The sequence below is a fragment of the Microcebus murinus genome, chromosome 8 (genome assembly GCF_040939455.1).
Source record: "Microcebus murinus isolate Inina chromosome 8, M.murinus_Inina_mat1.0, whole genome shotgun sequence".
NCBI lineage: Eukaryota > Metazoa > Chordata > Mammalia > Primates > Cheirogaleidae > Microcebus > Microcebus murinus.
Genome location: NC_134111.1, coordinates 66,098,509 through 66,119,909, shown reverse-complemented (window position 1 = coordinate 66,119,909; position 21,401 = coordinate 66,098,509). Strand labels below are relative to the sequence as shown.

The window sequence follows — 21,401 nt, the reverse complement described above, 5'->3', positions numbered from 1 at the left end:
ACTTACATAGCATTCATTTCCTTATTCTTTATGAAAATAATAACACTTCCATAAAATTAAATAAACTAATAGATACTTAAAGGTAAACTTCCCCATAGATTGTCTGAATAGTAGGAAGAGAGCTTAAATAACTATTTCAGAGCATTTGTTTTCAGACTTCTGATTTCATGATCCACCATAACAAGTAAAACGTGCATGCAAAAGTCTCTGCTTACACTGTTGCAAGAAAGAATAGGTTCTCAGATGTACCAAAGACAAAAATGCCTTGGCACATTGTAACGTTAAACCCAAGGGCTCTATCAACTCTGCAAGTGTGTAAAGCAGGAGATGGTTATTTTATTATAGTAAAAATACTTAAGCACATTAACCAAGTGCACAGATGAGTTTTGCATCCAGCACCAATTCCTTTTAAATTCCTAAGAAGTATGATGGAGCCAGGAGCAGATCTTCACCACGCCTGCACACTGGTCCCCAGCAGCTATGAGTGTTGGCTGCTAATGGCTTCTCTGGAGAATTGTCTCTACAGGGAGCCCTCGGCTGCCTTCAGACAATCACTAAGTGACACAATGACACAGAGGGGCTGGCGAGGAAAAGGCCAGACCCATTGCCTTACATTGGGTTAACTCTGTGGTGCAGGTCATGTTCCTGGGTTCCTTATGGGATCAAACTTAAGTGGACCCCAGCAAAAATCGAATGCTTACTTAGCTCCGTCCCCTTCCCTATCCCTCTCTTGTATGTCCTTTCTCCTGAGAATAGTCCCTCAATAAATCCCATGGACCTGATTCCTATCCCAGCCTCTGATTCCAGGAGGCCTGGCCTGACTTGCAGGCAAAGCAGCACTTTTCAATCAGTGCACTTCCCCCACTCATGCCATAGCCTCAGCTTCTCTGTGGAATGTTCTGGCATGTGCCATGGCTGTAAAGGATTCTCAGACTATCGAGAGAGCTGTTGAAGGTTAAGGCGGGGTGTTTTCGCATTTTACAATTACAAATGACAGTGCAGTCTGAAAGCCTCTTAATTATCCTAGCTTAGACTTTTTAGAGTTATGGCATTGGTTTAATATGCTTTTCATTAGAAGGAATATGCAAGATACTGCCTTCTTTTAGCTTTTATTAATTTTGAGATCAAAAGATGGAACCCCAGTATATCTCTGCCTTAAAACTATCTTATTTTGTTACATTTTTTCATGCATGTGGGTTCCCTGACTTTTAATTAATAGCCCAAACCCTTCCACAAATCTTTGTTCTGCAGAAGCTAAACGTAAAATTGAAATGCTACAAGTGGTATCGGGGTGTAGTGAACAGAAAGAATAAAGACTTTGAAGCTAGACTAGACTGAAGTTGAATTCTAGCTTAAGTATTTATTACTGTATGACTTTGAGCTTCAGTTTCCTCACATGAAAAATGGAAATAATTTACTTTGTAGGTTGCTGAAAGGATAATGTATGTAAGGTTTAGGCACAGCACAGGTTGCTAAAAAATTGGTAGCTGTTATTACTATGGGTGGGGAGACAATATACCATGTAGTCAATACTATTTATTACTTTCCTGAGGTTTATAAATATAGAGAAGTCATTTTAGAGAACAAGATAACAAACCAGGATGAGAAGAGTGATCATAGCTAATGCTTAGGAAGCATGCATTTGATACCAGGCACTGTTTTAAGCAGTTTGTCTCATGTATCACTTATAACAACTCCATGAGGTAGATACTGTCATCCTCTTTTCCCACCCCTCCTCATTTTACAGATGAAGAAACTGAAATGCTAAGACATTTGCCCAAGATCACACAGCTAATAAGCCACAGAGTTGAGAGACGATTTCAGACTCTCATACTCCAAACTGGATACTTTTCTTAGTATAATTTAGGTGACTAAAATTCGGAATTTCTGGAAGAAAATTTGTCAGGGAAGATGTATGTTTTGTTAGGGAAGACTTCTTGGAATAAGTAGGCCATAGAAAGTTAAATTTTCTGAGACGAAAGGGAAGTGCAGTATCTGAAATCTAGGAAGCAGTGGTTCTGGCTAGGGTCGGGGTCACGGTCAGACTGCCGGACTTCCCACCAAACTCCCCACTAAGCAGTTGTATGACCTTGAACAAGTAAGTTGCTTCACATCTGTAAGCCTCTGCTTCTTCCTCTGCAAAGGTGAGGGTAACCCACTTCATGGTTATTGTGACGACTAAATTAGATACTATATAAAAAGCCGTTAGCCCAGATCTTGACATTTAACAGCTGTTATGTCTGAGCAGCAAAACGTTACCAGGTTTGGAGAAAAGTAAAGTAAAAATCTCAAAGACAGAAACAAGAGATATAAATAAAATATAGATGTATTTTAAGTAGTAGAAAGAAAAAATATTTAAGCTGAATTGTCATAAACTACAGCATATTTGAATGGAGATTTAAGCAAAAAGTGATCACTGATGTAGTAATACAGAGTTATGCAATACTACTCAACAATTATAAAAGGACAAAAATATCCACATTCTCCAATAAAAAAAAAGATTATATGAAAAGCATCAGTTGGTGCTAATTGAGAAATAAGAGCTAAGATGCTGAAAGATTTCCAAACAAGCAGAAAGAGAGAATAGTTGGAAGAGTAAGAACGACCTGGTTCTTCCAGCACTGTTCAACTTTCATGTGCATTAGCCCTTCAGATAGGTAGGCTCATGATAGTCTTCAGAAGTTGGGTGCTATTCGAGACTGGAAACACCAAACAGTGTATTTGAAAATACTTATAATGTTGTTTCATTGACATACTTAATTGTAACAGCCGAGTAAGTATGTTTTCTTTTGTGAAAAGATGACAGAACAAGACACCAAATACTTAGAAGACCTGCAAGATGAATTTGACTACAGGTATAAAACTATTCAGACAATGGGTAAGTTTTTGTTTTATATATAATTCTTCCTAGGGACATAAAGGCAGCATGACTAGGGCTTCTTTACTGACAGAGTTGAAAAATAAATTTGATCTACTTTCCTAGGTGAGTCGAGGGAAATACAAGGAGTATTTCTTTATTTTGCCTCTTCTTTCCCTCTCCATATAAATAAATATATGTGTTTTTTAACAACCAGGCCAAAGTAAATTACAAACTGCATGAGAAATCACCTCTACTTTAAGCATCTCCAAAAAAGAAAACCAAACTAAAAAAACCTACAGAATCAAAATACCATTATCACAAAAACAAAAGTAATAATAATTACCTAACATCATCAGAGAATTACTAATATTATCCCTAGGTAGTTTTTTTAAAATATAATTTTCTGAAATATATGGTAGAAATGTGCTTCATAGAGGAAAATTTAGAAAATAGGCAAAAGCATTGAAAAAATTAAAATCACATGAAATCTATCTATAGCTAAGTATCGTCAAAATGTATTTCCTTACAGCCTTTTTCTTTATATGTTCACATACATATTTATCTATTTACTTATTTTCAAAAAAATGAGATCATCTTTTGTATATAGTGTTGTACCCTGCATTTTAAATTTTTATTTTTAAGTATTTCCTCACATCAAAAAATCTCCAAAGGTGGAGAGTTTTTAAAAAGAAGTCTCCAAAAACACAGCTCAATAATCGTATAAATGTCAAAATGTAAGGACATTGCAACTTATTTGACTATTTTTCTGTGGTTAAATGTTGTTTACAACTGTTTTTGAAGAAATGCAAGGAAAGAATGAGAATAGCTACAAGGCCTTAGATATACAAGTAAAAACAGATTCATAGTTTAAACTGTGTTGCTATTATTAATAGGGACAATTAGTAAGATTCTAATTAGGTCTAGATTAGTTGATAGGATTGTGCTGATACTAGTTTACTGGTTTTGATCATTGTACTATGCTTATGTAAAAGAATAGAGGAAGCTGGAGGAAAGATATACAGGAAATCTGCACTAATTTTACAACATTTTCGTAATTCTAAAACTATTTCAAATAATTTAAAAAATAAATTAGAAATAAACCTTTCATTTACACAATCATCTTCATTATTATATAATGTTAGCATCAAACGTATCTTGAACGAACTATGAATGATTGTGATCACATGTTTAATAAGTGAAAAGTGAGGTGTTTCGTGTTCTTCTGTCATGATTAGAATATCCTGACCTCCAGGAAACATTATTCAAAATGTTCACAATTATGTGTATGTAAAATTTTTGCCTTTGGAAGAAATGGCATAAACATGGTTTCATCAGATTCTCAAAGGGGTCCTTGATCTTAATTTAGGGTGGGGAATCTGTGGCCCTGGGGCCACATGTAGCTTTCTGAATTCTTGAGTGTGGCCTTGTTCTGTGAAGTTTGGATGCAGTCCAGGTGCCACACTTTGGGATCTGGAGGCCACAGGTGGTTGTGAGGCTGCAGGTTCCCCACCCCTGTCGGCCTCCTCCTAAATTTCATACCTGAACTACCAATTTGAAGAATTAGAAAACAACAAAATACACTAAACAATAAAATTATTTTGAACTCAATATATTATGATTTGAGTCACTTTAATATTTTTCACTTTATGCTCATTATGAAGAATAAAAAGGATCAATTTTATCACTTAAACCAACAAGTATTTATTTTATTTGTTCACCCTTATAAGTTATAAGTGAAATGAAAGATATGAGGGAAATAAGTTACAATATCCTTGCTGGTGAAGATCAGAAAGTATTAGCTAAGTAAGTTTTCAGTTGATAAAATGCTACATAAGCAAGATTTTGCTATGTATGGGATCTAGAAGGTAGTGAATTAATGAGCAACTACAACCAGGAATGAGTTCCTGGAGATTAGCACCATTATTTTGGGGTATCATTTTCTGAACCCCAACACTTACATATATCAATAAAGTTCAATGTTCAAATTAATATAATGTTTGTTTATGGCATGTCTTCCCATTTAAGAGGATAAATCTTTTTGTTGTTGTTTCAGTTAGATGTTTTTCTTAATTTGCAACTCTTTCCCACTTCTAGCCCATTTTGAGGCTAGCCCATTTTGCAAAGAAAAGGGGAAAGCATTTAGTCTTTACTAGTTCATGAGACCAAGCAGATAAAACTATAACTCTACTAGGCAGCTTCTCCTAACTCCTGAGTATAAAGTAGAGCAGGGAGGGGTGGGGAAAGGCAGCAGAAAGAGTCAAATATGTTTTAATCACGGGCACAAAGGGAGGCCCCCTCCCTTTCTTATTTATGCCAAAAAACCCGGGTCATCATTAATGTAGAGCTATCCAGTAAGGAATCTATTACAATAACTCTATTTCTTCCCTCCACCTCCAATAAAAGAACAGTGAGCGAAGAATTGTCTTCCATGAAGGTCTGTCTGTAAGATAAAGAGGTCTTTTTTGGGATGTTTGGACGTAATTCTTCCCGGCAAAATGAGCAGGCAGGGACTTTACTTCCAACCTCAACTCTAGTGGCCCCATTAAGTCTCCTACCACACAGGCCCCTCCTTCTGGCCAGGGCTGGTTGAGGATGGCAGATTGAGGCTGACTTGACTTTCAAGAACAGACAGATTTAACTTGGAAAAGACTCTAAATCTGATCCCTTGTCCTTTGCAGATCAGAGTGACAAGAATAGTGTAATGATGAATCAGGAAGTTTTGACACTGCAAGAAATGCTTAACAGCCTCGACTTCAAGAGAAAGGTTAGTGAAGAATTTTCATTTGGACTTTTGCTCATTTTTCTCCTTTTCCTAAACCCAGTCCTACTGAAAGGTATCAAGCTCTTAGATTTTATCAGTTCCATTTACACTGTGTGAATAAATGGCCGTGTTTTAGGAACAGTCCCACACTTTTTGCCATGCTTCCCTTCATGAGTTTACAAAGCTGGACCTATCTAAAGCCTATTTATCTTGCTTATGTGACACATTTGCTGTAGCTAACATTAATTTTAAGATGGATGTTTTACCCAATTTTTATTTGTCACTATTTCAGACATGGCTATTTTAGTTGCTGTACTTAATATGCTGAGACAAATATGTATATAACTAAAGTATTACTTGACTACTAAAATTTTATTGGAAAAACAAGTTTTTCAAATAAGTTTTTACTTAGAAATGACATTATGTTAAGCAATTTCCTGGATTTCAGAATAGCCCATTGGCAATTGAACATAATCTAATCTCCTCCCAAAAAGAAAAATGTTTTTCTGGCTCAATGAAATATTTTTAAAGAGGGAAGCATCTCTATTTCAATTCTCTACCTCTCTTTGAAAATAAATGCAATCAAAATTTAGCCAGTCACTGGTAAATCAATAGTTTAGAAACCAATAATTTCTAAAAGTGTAGCTCTATTTTGTGTGCAGGAATTGGTGTGAGCACAAACAAATGTAAAATTTATTTTCACCCTAAATTAGTTATAAACTTAGTTATATAACAGATTTTAAGCATGGAAGTAATTTAATCCAAGATAAAACAATGTTTTTATGCACAATAAATCTATGCTACACATTTTTTGCATGATATCTTATTCTACTTTAAAAATAAAGTAGAATAATTTTAAGAAGAAAAAGAACTTCAAAAATAATTCAGTCTATTTACCTGATGGTATATATGAGAAGACCAAGTTTCAGCAAGACTAAATGTTTTGTCCTAATTCATACAGCTTGTAACAAAGGCAGGACAGAAATTCCTATCTTCTAACCCCTAGCCCATCGAAAGTTACACTTCTCCACGATGCCTCCCAGAGCCCAGATAAAGTCCTAATAAAAATTAACAGAGAAAGGCTCAAATTTTAGTCCGTTCATTTTCAAATAAACATTTGACCATATTTATTTTTAAAAATCAAATTTATAAACATCCTTCTAAAGAGCAAATATACAGTTTTATGACTATAAGATTCAATATTGCTGCCACAAGATTTACAAATTCAGCATTTTTTATCCCAAAACACATTTATGAGAATGTTAAACTGTGGTCATTCTTTATATTTGGTCACAATTTTAACCAAGCCTTCATCTCCCAGGTCAAATTGTTTTATAAGTTGGAATCTGAGTGATTCTGGCTGTTGCTTATGGAAATCTCTTCAGTAGTCACCTTTGTTTTTAGGAAGCACTCAGTAAGATGACACAAATAGTTAACGAGACAGACCTGTTAATGAACAGCATGCTCATAGAAGAGCTACAAGACTGGAAGCGGAGGCAGCAAATCGCCTGCATCGGAGGTCCACTCCACAATGGGCTCGACCAGCTTCAAAACTGGTAAAATGAATTCACTTCCATTTCTAGTGAAAACCACAGGAAGTACAAAACTTCAGTGTCACTCAGCCAGAGAATGCAGGTTGAGACCAGAATGTCCTTTCATTCAGCCTACTGATGCCTTATTAGCAGCTGGGAACTCTGCAGTTGAAAACAATTGATCGAATAGTATAAATGTTCTTAATTTTCATTCCTTTGTGTGTGGGGGGGGGGGAATAAAAGGAAGCTTCTGTAGAATGCGTAAGAATTGCTTAATTTTTCACATACAAGAGATCAATCTTAAAAGATGCAAATAAATGTTTGAAACTAGCAATACACTCTCTTTAAGGACATAATAAGGAAGCACTGGCTTCAAAATCATGAAAATAGATACTGACTTTTTAAATGTGTGTCTTAGGACACACTTAAACATTAGTTTTGTACTTTCAGCTTAGTGATTTATTGTGTTAAGTATGTTGATAAAGGCTACAAAATTTCAGTTATGAGGAATAAGTTTAAGAGAGCTATTGTATACATCATGGTGATTATGGTTAACAACACATGGTATACTTGAAAATTACTAAGAAAGTAGATTTTAAGTGTTCTTACCACAAAAAAGTATTTGAGGTAATAATGCACAATATTTGGCTTGATTTAACCATTCTACAATGTATGCATATATTAAAACATCCTGTCATGTACCATAAATATAGCCTGTCTATGTATGCATATACACAATTAAATATAAATACATCCTATATGCACTGAAAGATAAAAATATTGGTAGGATTTTCTAGCTCATTAATGCAAAATATAATAAAATATCTGATTGAAAGAACAATTGGAAAATATAATGAAAAAGAAGGAAAATGTTCAGTTAAAATCTAAAATTCCTTTCTGATCAGGTGCAGTGGCTCATGTCTATAATCCCAGCACTTTGGGAGGCCAAGGTGGGAGAATTGCTTGAGACCAGGAATTCAAGACCAACCTGGGCAACATAGCAAGACTCTGTCTCTACAAAATATATATTTTTTAAAAAATTAGCTGGGTGTGGTGACTCATACCTGGATTCCTAGCTACTTTGGATACTGAGCAGAAGGATTGCTTCAGCCTGGGAGTTGGAGTTGTAGTGACCCATGATTGCACCACTGTATTCCAGCCTAGGCAACAGAGCCAGACCCTGTCTCCAAAAAATAAATAAAATAAAATAGCTTTCTAAGAGTACAATTCAATACACTGGAAATATATAATAATGGGAGACCCTCTCATGAAAAGCTCTATCCTGCCAGGCTTACTTCCCAAGAAAAGTTAAGGAGTTGGGCTCATTTTAAAACATTGATTTTCCTTGGGGAGATACTTCAATTCTCTAACCTCACTGTACTCTGTTGTTGTAAAAACAAGACAAACAATAAAAGGGGCAATAAAGAATTTAACAGGTAATTGTGTCCATACTAAAAATCAACAGGGATTCAACCACTCTTCCCACAGTCTCATATGCAGAGTACTTTAACTAGAAAGAGTTTCTATAGGGCCAGATGGACTTCCCAAGTTTGATGAGACATTCTGCCTTCTCTGTTGTGTCCATTTCAATCTTACTCTTCTCTAGACTTCTGGCCCAAGTCCCCACCTCCATTTCTGAGGTAAGATTACCACACAGCAAGTAAAACTCCAAGCAGATATCAAGGGCATGCATTTCCAAATACACTTTTCTTCATAGAGAGTCATTGATCATTTTTGGAAGATTTAAGACTTATAAAAATATATATTGGAGGAGAAGGTCAGTTTCACATTTTTTCCTTCAATATTTTTACATATAACATCCTTCATATCATGTATTTTATAGTTTTAAATTTGTTCTTTCATTGCCTTTTAGTGAATGTCATATTCTTCACATACATAACTTAACAGGCTTAAAAAAGGATAATTAAAAGGGATTTGTTTCCAGATGTTGACAAAATTTCATAAGTGGTATCTTATCTATAATTGAAGGCACAAATTAGAAAACATTGAAAACATTTAACAAATATGATGCATATTTGAGCAAAATGGAAAATACAAATAAAGAACTGTCACTTTCAATAAAATTAAGTGATTCACTTAAATTAATGATTACTTAATAATTTAATATTTGTTAAATAAGATCAACTGTTAAAATGCTCATTTGTTAAGTGGAAAAACTATCTCTGATTTTTATTTGCTGTTGAATAGCTTTACACTATTGGCAGAAAGTCTTTTCCAACTCAGAAGGCAATTGGAGAAATTAGAGGAGCAATCTACCAAAATGACATATGAAGGTGATCCCATTCCAATGCAGAGAACTCACCTACTAGAAAGAGTCACCTTCTTGATCTACAATCTTTTCAAGAAGTAAGTGAAATCTTATCAACTAAATGCTTCATGGCATCCGCAGTTCTGTGAAGTTGTAAGAACATCCTGCCTGGGGTTTTGGTGTTTAGGTTAAAGAGTGACAGGGAACTATTAATCAATGAGCCTCAGGGACCCCAGAAAGTTTCAGAAACCATATTTCTATGTTTCACTATTTACTCATGAACACATCTCCCACTAACTGACTCAGTTTTCCACAAACTAAACCACATCACCCACCTACAGCTTAGTTTTCGCGTTTTAGAAAAGATTTTTTCAAAGGTTTATTCCTAAGTGCATATCCAAGAAATGAAAGATGGAGAACATTTTTGTGTTTATAAGCTAGTCTAAAGAAAAAACTACTGATATGTACCAGAAATTTTAATGTTTAGTCCAAAATAATGGCATAAAATTTACTCTCTATAAATATGATAAAAATGGACTGGGGATTTTATTTATGACTCATTTATAACAATTAAGGATTATTTACTATTATTACTTGGGGACAGTCTTTAGGCAATCTTTTCCTACCTCTTGGTAATTATTTATGAAAAGTCATTGGAAAGATTTGAGTTTAATGAGGGTTTGAATGTCTTCTAAGTGTAGAAAATTTGGACCTTTTGAGAGGATAGCATCCTGTTCCTCTGTGGTTTTCAGCCTGTCAATATTTTCAATGTTTTCAAATGACATGCTTTATTTCCTTTTCATCTAGCTCATTTGTGGTTGAGCGACAGCCCTGCATGCCAACCCACCCCCAGAGGCCGTTGGTACTTAAAACCCTCATTCAGTTCACTGTAAAACTAAGGTAGGCAGACGCCTTCTCTGCTTTCATGTGTGTGGAGCCACTGGGTAATCTAGGCTAGTTTCTCCCATTGCGCCTTACATTCGATTATTCTTTATTAAGCACCTGCTGTGTGCCCAACATTAACCTTTGGTAAAATGTTAAGATGAGAGCCCTACTTGTCAGGAGTGTGCCCATGCAAATGAGGACATGCGGGATATTAGCATGAAAGTATGGAATCATAATATCGGGGACAATGTAATTAATTGCTGAAAAGGTTGACTTGAGAAGACGACCAGAGAAATTGAAAGAGGGGAGGAGGATTGTAGGAGAGCAAGACTACAGAAATAATGGCTTCCTGGGCCTGTTTTGTGATCGTGTGGAGCAGGAAGAGATAGACCTGAAAAGATAGATTGAGGACAGATTATGGAAATGTGATTACCCAGTAACCAGTTTAATGGATTTTCTACAAAAACTCTCAACACCACAATTTCAGCACATCCTTACTATGCACCTGATTTAAAGCTACATGGCTTTTGTGTTATTATTGCTTTGTTTTATCTCCATGTTTGATCCTTTTCATTAGCCTGAAAAATCAAAACTTATAGTTTTTCTCTAATGATGCTTGAAACAATGAGTTTGAGTTCTTATTTTCAACCATTTTCATCATGCCTCAAACTCCAAAGTCTGAAGTTTTAAATTCCTAATTATTAGGTCACGTCTGGAAAGCTGAAGCTACAGATTAATGCATCAACAGGTAGTGATGCCATGGTAGAGAGCATTTTAGGGTCCTATGATAGGGTCCCTGATCACATATCAGTATTGGAACTCCATTTTTAAAGGGAAGGCATTTGTCTTCAGTTTGCATTTCACCAGCTCCTACTAAAATTCTTAATCAGTTTCTTTGTGTGCATGTTGCACCAAGATTTAAGAACTAAAAACAAAAAGCAGAGGCCAGGTTCTTTTTTGAAATTTTGTTCTTCTCAAAAGTTGCTAATTTCTTATTCCTACATCTCTATGCAACTCAGAGGACTGCAGCAATAAAGGGAAATAGGATGGAGAGGGCGTGGACATTCTGCATCTGGTTGAGACATAAAGTAGGTCTAAGGTGCTCTCTGGGACAAAAGGGGAAATGAGTAGGGATTGCTCAGCAAAACATTCTGAGTAGAAGAGATCCCTGAATCAGTGCCACCTTGCATGTTATTTGAACTGATTGGCAGCGACGTGGACTGTTAGTCCCTGGTTGGCAGGTTCCGTCCTCCTTTTCCATCTAACTGCTGGATCCTCACCCTCCTTCTCTGAACCCTGTTCCCCACTGTCTTGATAGATGATCCTTTATTCAAGGTAAAATTCCTCGCTACCATTTGCTTTCTCCTATTCAAAAGGAGTGGTGACCTGGAACTCTTGTGTTAGTCGTCAGCATCTTAGGATGAGTCAGATACCTCCTGAATAGGATAGAAAGGGAAACATCTGACCTTATTTCACCTGACCGTACCTACCCCTCACCACCCACTACCAAAGACTACCAGCTTAACATACTCCAAACCCTGAACCAATCTTACGCCTTGGACAGGACATTTAAAGATCCTCTGCTACACATTCTACCCACTGTCTTGTTTGGGCTATGATCTGTGATTTTGTTTCTCTAATGCTGATGAGGTGCTTATCACCATACTTTCTATATTCCATCTGTTTGGCTGGTCTCCTCCCTTTTATGTATAGCCACGTCCACATTTCTCCCTTCTCCAGTCTTTGCTCTGCCAGTTCCCTGTATGTAAGGCTGCTCTGGGTAGATATGAGGAGCTCAGTACATGCCGAGCGAATAAGCAAAGGTTGGCATGAGTGCATGAGTAAATGAATGAGTGTGTGAGTGATTGAAGGATTATCTCCAAAACTGCACTGAACCCACAGATGGGGCACATCACAGGACAAAGCTCTGAGGAGTTGGAGAAAGCAAAAGAATAAAGGAGGGCTGACACCAGAAGGAAATAAAGGAATTGCTTATTCTGAGCTTTAATCGCTTGTTTGCTTGAAGTTGGGTCTTTTTTAGTGATGAACATTTTTTGCTGATACTTAATTATAGTGTGTTGAAAGAGTACAAATGTATTTGAATTGGGATTTTCCATGTTCTACCAGAGACCTAGTCTTTCTCAGTATCTTCACCATTAAATAGTTATTATCAAAAACGTTTAGTTTTACTAAGCTTACAAAATGGTGGGGGTTTTATTGGTAATATGAGAATAAAATAGGGCTAAATTAATAGACTGATAAAGGATTTTTCTTATATTTATACTTTAACCCAAATTTGGGCTTTTTCCAAAATAGAGATATTTTTCTTACCTGGCCAATATATTATCCAGCACACATTAACTGAAGCAATATTGAAATACTTTCCAAATGTTTGTCGGCATGATATTAAGTGGCTAATGTCAGCGTTAGTAATATGGCAAACTAAAGACAAATAATATATTTTTAAAACATACTAACATATAACTGGAGATAATGTAAGTTTTATTTATATATATATGCCATAAATATAAATATAAAGAAGGCTTTTAACACTTTTAATTTTTATTCTTGATTCTTTATTGATGTCCCTTTTCAGACTGCTAATAAAATTGCCAGAACTAAACTATCAGGTAAAGGTTAAAGCATCAATTGACAAGTAAGTTTTCTAATTTCATTTTGAAATTTGAAATGTGAGACCATTTTTATGAACTGCCCTTATTTTATAGAACAATTTTGAACTTTTAAATGTACTTCTTAAGTGTTACATATAAATGTACTTCAAATATTTGACTTTGAAGTTCATACATTTAACAGAACCCAATAAAGATTTAATTTAAAAGATTTTTCTATAAAGACCTGAAATGAAATTTTATATACTATCCCTTAAAATATCATAGAAAAATTTTACTAGACCTATTACATAACTCATTTTGAAGAATCTTCTTGATTTTACAGGAATGTTTCAACTCTAAGGTAAGACATTTACTTTGTAGAATTTTTTTGCTGTTCTTAAAAATGTATTTTACCTGAGACCATGTAAATAGCTAAGATTTCCTCTCTAGCAATCGAAGATTTGTACTTTGTGGAACTAATGTCAAAGCCATGTCTATTGAAGAATCTTCCAATGGAAGTCTCTCAGTAGAATTTCGACATTTGGTAAGTTTGGCAGTAAAATCACACAAACTTTTTTTTTCCAAATCAGATACATCTTTATAATAGGCTTTATAATTCAGTGTATTTTTTTCTTAAGTGTTTCTTATGTGAGATTAAGGACCATTTTAAGAAATAAAACATGCCATCATTCAAGAATTAAAGTGGTAGAAAGAACCCTGAACCCTGACTCAAAAGGTCTGAGTTTTAAACAATGATGATGTAGTACCTAAGCAGACACACTAGTTGATCAATATATTTTGATGATAATAACAGAGCTCATCTGTCTTATAATAGGTAGGCATTACACAATGGAATATTATTCATCCATAAAAAGAATGATGCTGGGTATGGTGGCTCACACCTGTAATCCTAGTACTTGAGAGGCCAAGGCAGGGGGATCTTGAGCCCAGGAGTTCAGGGTTGCAGTGAGCTATGATCTCACCACTGTATGCCAGCCTAGGCAATAGAGCAAGATCTTGTTTCAAAAAAAAAAAGGGAAAAAATAAAAATAGACATTTTGTTATTTACAGCAATGTAGGTAGAACCGAAGGTCATTATGTTAAATAAAATAAGGCAGGCACAGAAAGACAAATATTGCATGTTCTCACTCATATGCAAGAGCTAAGAAAGTGGATCTCATGGAGGTAGAGAGTAGAATGGTGGTTACCAGAGACTGGGAAGGGAAGGGGGGTAGGAGGGATGAAGAAAAATGCAGTTAGGTAGAAGGAATAGTAATTCAATAGTACAGTAGGAAATTATAGTTAACAATAATATGTTATATATTTCAAATAGCTAGAATTATAATGTTCCTTAATGCAAAGAAAAGTTTGAAGTGATGGAATCATTATACATTTGTATTCTTGTATCAAAATATTATATGAACCCCCAAAATATGTACAACTATGATAGATCGATAAAAAAAATAAGTACACACAAACACAAAATAATGGATAGGCATTCCTAGTTTCATTTTTAAAATCTCCCCAAAAAGTGATATCCAATAACCACATGTCTAACTAAAAGCGTTTCCCTTTTAGGAGGATAGCTTGGGGAAATAGGATGTTCTGAGCATGGCAGTTGTACACAGTTCACCTTGGCATGTCTAGAAAGCTCTGACCCAGCCTCATCCTGTTGCTTCTGTTTTTACCACTTCCTCTTGACCTAGAGTTCTCTTCCTGCCTTCTTTCTAATTCTTTGTATAGTTCTTAGATTCCCCCAAACTCTACTGCTGTCCTTGCCAGAAATATATTACTCCTCTTGCTTATTAACATTTAGCAAGTACCTCATCAAATGCTGGAGCACCACTGAATAAGTCTCAAAAGGTCTACTTTCTAAAAGATAAAATTTAGATTAAAGATACCTGCATATGTAAATTTGTGCTGGTTTTGTTTTTGGTTTTGATTTTGTTTGGTTTTCAGTATTGAGGGGTATATTTCTTTCTAATTGAATCCCTCCTGTGTGAGACTGCCAAATAAATAAAATGTAATAAAGAGTCATATATTATAGACATCCTTGTACCTAACGCTCTTTTTGGTTGGGCTCAATTCCTGTCCTCAAGGAACTTTCAGTAGTGGGCCATGTTTAGTAATAAGTAAAGTCATAAGAGCCCTTAACTTAGAATTGTCTATCTCCCAAAAAAGTTACATAGTAAAGGAAGTATGAGTAATATACCAAAAAGTGCTTAGGTCTTTATTTCAGCTGGCACAATACATACAATAACAAAACCTTAGTTTTTACAGTGTTCTTCTAGTTGCAAAGCATTTTCACATTTATTATCTTATACATAATAACTTAATTGCTTTTTATTTATTTATTTATTTTTGAGACAGAGTCTCACTCTGTTGCCGGAGCTAGAGTGAGTGCCATGGCATCAGCCTAGCTCACAGCAACCTCAAACTCCTAGGCTCAGGCGATCCTCCTACCTCAGCCTCCTAAGTAGCTGGGACTACAGGCATGCACCACCATGCCCGGCTAATTTTTTCTATATATATTTAGTTGGCCAATTAATTTCTTTCTATTTTTACTAGAGATGGAATCTTGCTCTTGCTCAGGCTGGTCTCAAGAGATCCTTGGGAGATCCACCCGCCTTGGCCTCCCAGAGTGCCAGGATTACAGGCGTGAGCCACCACGCCTGGCCCTTAATTGCTTTTTAATACAAAAATAAATATAGAAAATAAGAGAAACAAAATTTTAAAAATTAAAAAACACTTATAATTGCACTACTTTGAGGCAATGCTATTAATATCTTCATTTTTATGTTTTTGTTCTTTTTTTCTAAAATAGACAAATACTTTTGTAAGAAGTGTTATCAAATCATACACACTGTATAATTTTTTCTGCCTCTTTTTGCCATTCAGTAATCTGTACCAATGCACAGTTTTTGCATAGGTCTTCTTCCACTCTAATGTCATTTAATAGCTTACCGTGGGGCCGCGTGACCACACCGCCCCACAGCTTACCACCCCACGCACGCCTCTGTGTGAGACTGGGTTTCACACGGACTGGGAATCATCTCCCACAGCTGAGCTAAAATGATGCTTTCCAGGCACAAAGGAATGCTGAACAGATTCTAAAGGATCCCAGCATGCTTTCCATTTTTGAAAATGTTGGCTGAAAAACACAGTCTTAGTGGTATTACCAACTTGGTCGCTAATCTCAATGGAAGTTTCTACAGTGGTATCCCGTGAGGTGAAACAGGAAGCTCCTCTCTGTTAAATCTGGGCACCTGTGTCAGTTTTCAATAAGGTTGAGACATCTAGGTTACTGTCCCAGAAATCAAAACCATGGCCAAGAAAATTACTACAGTAGTACAACCCACTTGACATGTAGCTGATAATGCTTCTCCACCTAAACATTCTTGTTTTCTTTTATAAAGCAACCAAAGGAAATGAAGTCCAGTGCTGGAAGTAAAGGAAATGAGGTAGGAAATATTTTTTCCTCAAGAATTTTTCCAGGAAATAATGCCATAATATATTGTTTTTACAAAGTTTTTAAACTGCTTGACTTTATGTAAAATTAAATCCATGTTTCTCTAATTACAAATAGAAACCTTGATAATTACAGATAATATAGGAAAATATTTTTAAAGGAGAAAATAAAAATAGCCTATAATAACACCATCCAAAGAAAATAACTATTAACATTTTGGTACACATTATTCCAGTTTTTTATTTATGTGCATGTTACTTTAAAAATATATGATACACATTGTTTCATAACCTGCTTTTTTCACAGAGCAATGTATGGTGAACAGCTTCCTATAACTTTACTCTTGAAGAACATGATTTAAATTTGTTGCATGATTTTGGATTTTATAGGTGTGCCATCATTTCTTTAGCCAGTCCTCCATTATTATAAAATATCTTTTCCATTCTCCATTTTTATTCACTCATTTTCCCACATCTATGAGGTAAGGCTCAAAAATCATGACTCGTTACGTGAAAAATCACAGGTGAAAAACAAATCCTTTGTGGCATCGGCTACCTTGCTCTCTAAGGGTTGTATTCCACCAGGTGAAGTGAATAAAGGAACAAACTGATGCAGTCCCAGTGCTCACATCACAATCAACAGATGACAGAGTGGACAAATCCTGGATTGGGAATGACCTTGGAGATTATCTATTAAATTGACCTAGAAACTAAGGCATCAGTCTAGGAGCTATGTATTTGGAATTAGAAACCCTGAGTTTGAGTACATGCTCTGATAGTGACTGGCAGATGATCTGAAAAAATACTGCTTTTTTTTTTCTTTAAGAGATGAGGATAGTAATGCCCAATGCTTACCTGCTCAGAGATGCTTCATACGTAAGACCACCTACATGATGCGGTTATAGAGCAGGGAGGCTTAATTCTGGTAGAGTTTATATGAATCCAGTCTCCTGGCTTTGTAGTTGCAGCTCCTACGAAAAAGATCTTTGAAACATTTGGAGGAAAAGCACTTTACAAGGCCGGCATCCAATGACATCCTATCTCTCACACCCCACAAAACCACAAAGATCCATCACAAAGCATTTAATACCCTACCATTTTCCCCTCCAAGAATTCCTTATTCCCTTAATTATGTCTTAAAGATCATTTGCCAAGTATTGAACCCACCAAGGATGAGCTAAATCTTCCTCCCAGGACAACATTGCTGCTCAGGGCTGAGCCCTCTACAACCAAAGATACCTTACGAGCAGAGCTTTTGAGTTGAAGAATATTCTAGTAAAATCAGTGGGAGATATTCTTCCCATCTTGCAGAAACCCAGAAAGGTCTCCTAAACTTCATGGTTAAACATTAGCACATTTTTTTAAGGGAGAAAGGAGGGGAGCAGCACATTTTAAATGAAAGCCCATGTCAGACATCTCACTGGAATTAGGGCCAGAGCTGCAACGTTTCATTCAGATTGACATCCTTTAATATTATTTTTGAGTCTGAACAGACTAAGCACAATTATTCTGAACTTTTATTAAGTAAAACAATAATAAATCTCAATAGCTCAACTCTTGCAGTGCGTTATCATCTTAATGAATGTAAAATCAAAATGTTTATTTGGATTTCCCTAGAGATGGAAATCTAAGTAAATCATCTTCTACTGTGGAAACACCAACCACTGTCTTATTAACGCTGCTTATATTTCTTTGAATTTGTTTCCCTCTCACTTTCCGATTAATAGCAAAATCCTACAGTCATAACAGAATGATTTTATGTCTTCCTTTTTCTCCAGGTTTGCTAAAGCAGGTTAATCTTATTTTAAACATTCTTTGAGCTCCACCTGCTGGTGGAATTTTAGTATGACTCCTAGGTACATTTAAAACAAGCCACAGGCTTGAACGTTGATGCGCTACAGGAACAGTTGCCAAGCCACAAAATCTGTGAAGGATGGGAGCTGGGAGCCAGGGCTGTGGCCGTCAGTAGGGATGACCAGAGGACAGTCAGTAAAGTGTAAGAAGAGCTAGCAATAAATGAAGCTCATAATGTCATCGAGTCAGAAACTGCGGCAAAAAATTTCAGGAATATAGGAAGCTAGGATATAACTTTTTCAAGTTTCAAAAAGTTGCTGTCGTTTATCTCAAGCAGCTGTGGCAAGCCTGCTAGGAATTTATTTAAAAATCCTTTTGTGGTCTTTACTATAATGGGCATTACTGAAGAGCTTCACTAATATCAATTGGTGTAACTCTTACGACTACGCTATGAAGTAGGTGCTATTAGTCTCATTAGTATTTCAGTTAGGGAAACTGAGGCACAGGCTCATCACACAGCTTGCTCAAGATGACACGGGCCGTTGGTGGCCGGGCTGAGATCCAGACCTCGGCAGTGTGGATCCTGGGTCCCTGCTCCTGGCTGCTCTGCTCTGCTCTGCTGCCTGTGGGATGCCAGAACCTTCCCTGGGAGGGGCAAGCTGGTGGTCACTCCTCTTTGACCCTCTTCCACCCTTTTATCTCACCTCATCTGTCTCACAAAGGGTCTGCATTCTGCCCACCACCGAAAAATCAGGGGCTATCCCAAACCAGAATTTAAAATAATGTTTCCTTGGAAAATGCCATTGACTTTGCTGTCATCTGCCGTGTCTCCTTTCATGGCCAGTTGTGCCTGGATGGGACAGTAGAAATAGCACCGTGTTGGGCTCTGCCTCTTACAGGCAGTCTGACCTTGCGCGAGCCACTTAACCTCCTAACCCCCAGCTCCCTTATCTGCAGAGTGGAGCTAATGCTGCCCTACACTTCACAGCGCTGTCGTGAGGACCCAGTGAGACGGTGTGGGCAAGTCAGTGGTGATGGGCTGTGTAGAGGCTGGCTGTGGCCCTCATGGGTCAGCAGTCCGTTCTGCCCCCACCCCCCGAGAGAGAGTAGCTATTTACACAGACGGGGAAAGTGGGCTCTAAAAGGTGGTGCCTGACTTAAGACAACTGCTCATCTTCACCCTTGTCTGCCCGTCTGCCAAGTGCTGAAGACATGACCCCTTTCAAGAGACCCTGGGCACTTCCCTCTTCTACCTCCAGGTCCCTGAAACCTCAGACCACCATTTATGTATGCCCCTTTTCATGTCTGGGCTTCCTACTACCACACAATGCTCTCCACCCCCTACACACACACACACACACACAACTTTGAATTCATCACTTCTACTTTTGTGGTTGTACAAGCTTGGATGACATAGTAAATGATTGAGAACGTTCCAAGATGTCATGAAGGCTAGTTTCCCCAAGGTTGCCATTTCAAACCTCCCTAGAATTGCAAGACCCTGTGACCGTTTGACTCTGAAATTATCCAGGAAGAGATGACATGTCAGGATGTACAGGGGCTCCCGGCTTTAGGACGGGGTGAAGGAAGGACGATTGGTGAAGACACAGACCTCTGGGTCCCTCACCCCCGTTTCTGGCAAGGCAGCTTTATTTTATATATTTTACAGGTAGGAACCTAAGTGGGAAATTTACTTTCAAGAATACTTTCCAAGGTTAAAAGAGTTTAAAACCCATCACACTAGACAATCTCTGAAACTCCTTGGACTAAGATTCCATAAGCCTCAGAAGTGCAACATCGGGTAGGAACTTTAGATTTTTGTAAAAACAAATTTAATATTAAGAATTCACTTTAGCACAGAGTTAAGACTAACGTTGAATGTGAAAAACTAAGGAAAATATAATTATTCAAAAATTAAAATAAAATTTAAAAAAAAAGAATTCACTTTGGAATTTCACAATACCCCTTGAGGAATCTGTAGACGCACCATCACAAAATCAAGGTTGGCAGTCAATGCCTCTCGTTCTCACCTTCGCTCTTTCCTGGGAAGAGTCACAGTGAAGAAATGATTCCATCACCTAGTGAGTGGCCAGACTCTGAAGCCATCAGCCTGTCCCTGCAAAATAAACATTCCCAGGAAGCAACCTTTCCCAGGAGGTCTTTATCTGGCAGGCAGCTGGCTGGAGAGTGATTGTTGAAATGTGAAAACTGTTTGAATAAGGAAGCTGAAATGGCAGTCTCTCCAGTTCGCTCTTTGTCAGTGGGCTTTAACTGATAAATGACAGTTTTAGCCACAGATTGAGGTGCTGGGTAATTTTGTTTTTGCAGTGGAAAGTCATGAAACACAATGAAGCTATTAGTAAAGCCTGGGTGACTTGCGTTTCATTTAACAAAATAGCCAAACAGATGTTCTTTCAAGGTTCAGAGTTCTCAGACTCTACCCACACCACCAATCACCCAGGCATTTGCACAGCAAGTTGATTTCCTCAAGAACTAATTTAAGGTGCTGCAACATTTTTTAAAGGGAGAAATTAGTACAAGTATATCACTAAAAACTTAATACTTTTTAGAATACAACAGCATCCATACAGAACCCTTATGTTATGGGCTGGGCATAGTTGTCATTTTACATTCCCTGCTTATGATTCTGTGATTAAAGGCTGTCTCTCTCACACGTGACTATACCATTCTTCCCCTCTTCTCGCTGTTTCCCAGCATCTAGCATATAATAGGGGCTCAGTAAGTATTCACTCAGTGAATGGATTGTTTTAATTGTTTTCTATACCACACAGTTTTCCATGTGCGACATTATCATAAATTGTGGCTTGTTAAGAGTTGAGCAAGAAATTTGGGTGAAAATTATCCTTATCTCAGTCGTGTTTTTCTTAGCAGAGGTTTTATTTCAAGTTAAAAGGCATAACTATTTGTTAATATAGTCTAGGTTTCCAGGGTATACCATTAGGCAGCAAGCAGAGGAAACAAAAAGAACATGGTGACACCAAGATCATTAGGTTCTACATTTTTTTTCCAGGTAGAGCCCTGGTTAAGTTGCTTGGTCAGTTTTCCAGTTTCTTAGCAGATTATCCAATGAGTGTTTTCCTTTAGAAGTACAATTCAACCAGTCCAGTTATGATATTTAGTGCCATATAATGTAAACATCATACATATGAATATTTTAAATCTATAACCATCATAGATGATAAGGATGGTTTTTTAATAC

The 21,401-nt window shown here is 36.8% G+C and overlaps 1 protein-coding gene across 6 annotated transcripts in view; it reads left to right on the top strand.

The window, feature by feature from the left end:
• The window catches only part of STAT4 (signal transducer and activator of transcription 4), a 116,136-nt gene that overhangs the window by 79,502 nt on the left and 15,233 nt on the right, over positions 1-21,401 (top strand). For all 6 annotated transcript variants that reach the window (XM_076005763.1, XM_012776925.3, XM_012776923.3 and 3 more), the window contains 9 exons: positions 2,800-2,878; positions 5,539-5,624; positions 7,026-7,177; positions 9,362-9,520; positions 10,230-10,322; positions 12,904-12,963; positions 13,263-13,280; positions 13,370-13,463; positions 16,336-16,380. In XM_076005763.1, coding sequence (XP_075861878.1) covers positions 2,800-2,878; positions 5,539-5,624; positions 7,026-7,177; positions 9,362-9,520; positions 10,230-10,322; positions 12,904-12,963; positions 13,263-13,280; positions 13,370-13,463; positions 16,336-16,380 — 786 coding nt within the window. The remainder of the gene's footprint in view (positions 1-2,799; positions 2,879-5,538; positions 5,625-7,025; positions 7,178-9,361; positions 9,521-10,229; positions 10,323-12,903; positions 12,964-13,262; positions 13,281-13,369; positions 13,464-16,335; positions 16,381-21,401) is intronic.